Here is a 4,701-nt window from a genome sequence, read left to right on the forward strand (position 1 = left end):
ACTCCACTCCCGATTTAGAGCCGGACCCTAAAATCCATTCTCACCCTAAACTCCCAAATCTATTCAAATAGCTGTCCTTCCTTTTTGAAGACATCGTTGATGGTGAGATTTCCGTTTGAGTGTGCGTATGGCCACACCACCCTCTCACACCCACACCCACATCTACACATACCTCTTCTCCCCTACCCGCCAGTAGGGCAGCTTTTCTAGCCTCTTGCCCCAAATCGGGGTGAAAGGGGCATTAGACATCAAAGGGGCTGTCAAAAGAAGCTGGCTCCCAGCTAGGTCCCAAAAGCAGCTCTTCGCTTGCAAAGGGAGAAAAAAAAGCTAAACAAATAGTGAAGCAGGCTCCAGCACCCCCACTCCCAACTACCCCAAGGGAATCAACTTGGAAAGTAATCCAAACTTCAGCCTGCCTTATGGGAACGAGAGCAAAGGAAAATCTCTGCGTTATTAGCCAACATAAATCAGACAACAGTGCCAAACAAACGGAATGCCACAGCCAAGCAATTTTCCTGTCGGCCTGCCCGTGCCAACTTTCTTAAAAAGTGTCGCCCTGAGCAGGGTCGCTGGCTCCAGCCGGGATCAGAAAGTCACACGTAAGAGCAGTAGTGCGGAGCGGCAACTGAAAGATTCAATAGGAGTGCTGCACCTTTTAAGTGTGTTGTCATGGTGTCGGTGGGAGCCCTAGATTCATGCGCTCACTTTCGAACTCCGGATGGAGAATGCGGACCAAAAAATACGTCGGGCATCTCTTACCGCGTAAGCACCTCTTCAGGTTAAACACGAATGCTTTATCTCCTCCCTGATATCAAACCCTTTCAGTCCAGTAGAAGTGGGTGTTGCTGATTTCCAGTTCTTGACCCCTCCCTTCTTCCCCGAACACACACACACACCTACACACACCTACACACACACATACACACCCCCCACACACACCACAGTCTTTGTTTCTGAGCTCGTTCCGAAATATGATGTAATTGTAGACTCAAGTCTTTCTTTTCAAGACTTCCCACTCCGCCACTGCCACTTGCAGTCATCCACACACATAAGCTCCTTGTCTTGAAGGCAGGAGTGTGTGTGTGGAGGGGGAAGGGGAAGGTGTGGAGGGGGGCGGGGGGGACACTTCAGCACTCTGCATGGTTCTGGCAGCTCTGACCTGGAATACAAAGGAAGAGCTTCAGAAACCCCTGGGACAGCTGGGCAGAGGTACCTCCCTTTTCAGCCTGGTGCAGTCAGTGGGAAAAGCCGACAGTCCTGCCTCAAAGAAACCTGGAAATTAGCTGAGGGACAGCTGCTGTGGATTTTTCTGTTGAAACTGACTGGTTTTACTTCCCTTCTCCTGGGGAATCCTTTGGGAGATTGAAAGAGAAGTCTCAGGTACCTTCAAGAGCTCTCTTTATGTGTGCGTGTGCTTGTGTGGGGGGCGGGGGAAGTGGGGGGGGGGGAACGGGTGGGAGGTGTGGGTATGTGTGTAAGTGAGAGAGGGAGAACTTTTCTTGGATTTTACTAACTGTGGTTTCAGCCCTGACAGAAGAAATTTTAGCACTGCTCCACCTCTCACCGAAGCAATCCATGAACTGGATGGAATAAAAGATGAGACCAGATGACATTAACCCGAGGACTGGACTGGTGGTGGCCTTGGTCAGCGTCTTCCTTGTCTTTGGCTTTATGTTTACTGTGTCTGGGATGAAAGGGGAGACCCTGGGGAACATCCCCCTCCTTGCCATCGGACCGGCCATTTGCTTGCCTGGCATAGCTGCCATTGCCCTGGCCAGGAAAACTGAGGGCTGTACGAAATGGCCCGAGAATGAACTGCTCTGGTGCAGAAAACTCCCCTGCTTCAAAAAGGCAAAGGACAAGGAAGTGATCGAACTGCTGAGGACCCCCTCGGACCTAGAATCAGGCAAAGGGAGCTCTGATGAGCTGATGAAAAAGACCTTCCTCAGAGGCAAGCTGTCCCCTAAGGGGGTTGTGTCCGTGTCCGGGTCTGCCACGGCCACTACAGCTACCGGGGCAGGGGAATGCAAAAGTCTGAACCAAAAGGTAGAACAGGATGAAATGTTGAGATACCTGGAAGGAAGCCAACCTTCAGGTGCATGCCCAGCTGCAGGGAGTACCCCCACCTTCAGTGCCTTAGATCCAAAGTGCTCTACCTGGGATAGATCTGATTGTCCAGAGCCCGAGGACCACATATTCTTTGTACCACAAGACAGTATTATTGTTTGTTCCTACAAGGAGAACAGTCCATACGACAGATACTGCTGCTACATAAATCCAAGTCGAGTCGGCTGGGACCATGAGACAATAGTTTAAACTGGGCACATATGCATTTGCATTTAGAGAAACCAAATACCTTCCAGCTATTAATGGAAAAGAAACTGCACTGCATGAACAGGCATTGTGCTGTTAGAAATTGACATGTCAATGGATGTTCCAGCCTCTGGTGTCTGAAACCCTGGTTATAAGTTTTTCAAAGTTGGGCATTCACTGTGGGATGGGGGGAGGGGAGTCAGAGATGTGGGGAGAGGGCAGGGGAAGACAAACCTGATTTTTGAAATTATTTGCATTAATACTGAATGTTTTGTAAAGAAAAAAAGTCTTTCTTGTCTAGAGTCAGATAAAAGCCAGATAAAGTCCAGAGCCAGCTTTATAGAATAAATTAAATGATGTGGGAGTAAATAGACCAATTATTTCAGCAGAAATTGAAGGAATAGTTTCACACTCAGTTATATTAGATGATTGCTTGGTGTTAAGTTGTTGAAATGCTTTCCTCATTTATCCCTTCCTAGAACATAATAGTCAAAATAGGATAGCAGCACCCTATTTAAGTTGCTTTACTCTTTGGGGGTTTGAAAACTTAGAGCAATTCAAATTACATATTGGTTGTATGACATGATCTTCTGACAATCACATTCAGGGAATTGCATGCACTAGATAAAAGAAAGTGTCAGCAGCAGTGTGAGAATGTATGTTTTTAGCATGTTGTATCACATTTAATCTGTTAATATAAAGTGTTTTTAACCTGTAACTATTTTCTGATAACGTACAAAATGCTACTTATCAAATAATAGCAGAGATTATAAGTTTTTTCACTGTCAAATCTGAACATCCAAGTGCAGTACCTCTGGAATTACTTAGATTTTCTGGCAATTACTGTCTTCAAATGCATTTTAAAAGTAACATTTTACAAAGCATATTTAATGACTGGAGCCATAAATTATATGTTTAATTACCATGAAACACTGGTTTACCCTTTGGGAGCTTAGTATCTGCATGCGTGAACACCACACACACACACACACACACACACATTTTGAAAGTACAGAAACATTATTTCAAAATTTTACCCAGGAAAAGATATTCTTTAAAACACAACTTTTACAAATGATGTCAGATTAATTTGTATTTTATGACAAAGGTTAATTTCATTTAACAAATTAATCTTTGTGTTAAGAAATCTCACGCTATTTCCTATTTCATTTAGTCTGAGATCAGTTGCAACAGATGGATCTAAGTAAAAATCCACCCTTGCCTAAAAGAAATCTTGGATTAATACATAGAAATAGTTGGGCGGGTGGAGGTGAGATAGGAGGAGGGTGGTTTCCACAAAAAGTAACTTTTAATGGTTCAACTACCCTTACCTCACATTTAAAAGAGTACAACCATTTAGAAACTTCTCTCAGATGGTTCCAGCCATTTGCATCTAAATCCCATATGTGGTAAAAAGGAGAAATTGGAAGAGGCTTATTTCTGGCAAAATGTACCTCCTTTGGTGTTGTTGACCCCATCCTGTAGTCCTTGCTAAACAAAGAGGAATAGGATTCATTCAGCTTATGCCTTTACAAACTGTTTTCTTCAAACCAAGAGAAAGATGCTGAATTTTTTGGTTGGGTTTAAAATATCCTTCATCAAAGACACCTTGCATATTGCAAGGAAATGAGTTATGGCAACAGTATTTATGCCCAAGATATGAAATTTAGGTAAATCCTTGTGAGGCATGGACTGCATTCTGTTGTTAGTCCTGAAGGTAATTTTGTATTAATTGAGAAAGCTGATCTGTTGTCCCCATGATAATATTGCACCAAAGTTTACCCATTTTTGAAAAAATCAGACACTAGAAGACTATCTTTTAGAAGAAAGCATTTGAAAAGTAGTGAGAGCTCACAGTGATATATTACCTGGTCCTGTGCTAATTATGAAAAAGTACATTTAAGAACAGAAGAAACCTTTTGTAAATTCTCTAGGCTTTACATTTTTCCAGGTCCAAGAAAATGATTTTTCTCAGTGAGTGATGTTATCTCCCTGGAGACAGAAGGTAATTGCTTACCCCTGGGGACTACTGCTTCTTATAATTTACCTTACTCCTGAAGCCGAGGGGGCCCAACCTTTGGAAGTGAGGAGGTAGTAAGGCAATGAAGGGTAGTTGTTCACTGGGGCTTATTAAATCTCTGCTGAGTCGGCTAACAAGGGGGTCCAATTAGTGCCAAGAAGAATGGTAAATTGGGGTGATATGGTAATCAGTCTGTTCAGAATTGAACAGTACCAGGTAACTCAATCTTCATTATCCTCAAATTCCCTCCTTCAAGTCAAATTGAACTGCTAGTTTAGGGATACAAACTATAATGTCCCATTTCTAGGTGACAGACCAATTCAATTCTTTTCCTTTGTACATTTTAAGGCATTATAGCAAACACACGA

General features: G+C 43.4%; 1 protein-coding gene across 1 annotated transcript; it reads left to right on the plus strand.

The window, feature by feature from the left end:
• The first annotated feature begins 1,163 nt into the window (after positions 1-1,163).
• Positions 1,164-2,491, plus strand: TMEM215 (transmembrane protein 215). Its single transcript, XM_001509267.3, has 2 exons — positions 1,164-1,380; positions 1,526-2,491. Exon 2 carries the CDS (start codon positions 1,597-1,599, stop codon positions 2,314-2,316), a length of 720 nt encoding a protein of 239 aa, XP_001509317.1. The 5' UTR covers positions 1,164-1,380; positions 1,526-1,596; the 3' UTR covers positions 2,317-2,491.
• The last annotated feature ends 2,210 nt before the right edge of the window (positions 2,492-4,701 follow it).

The sequence above is a fragment of the Ornithorhynchus anatinus genome, chromosome X5, assembly GCF_004115215.2.
Source record: "Ornithorhynchus anatinus isolate Pmale09 chromosome X5, mOrnAna1.pri.v4, whole genome shotgun sequence".
Taxonomy (NCBI): Eukaryota; Metazoa; Chordata; class Mammalia; order Monotremata; family Ornithorhynchidae; genus Ornithorhynchus; species Ornithorhynchus anatinus.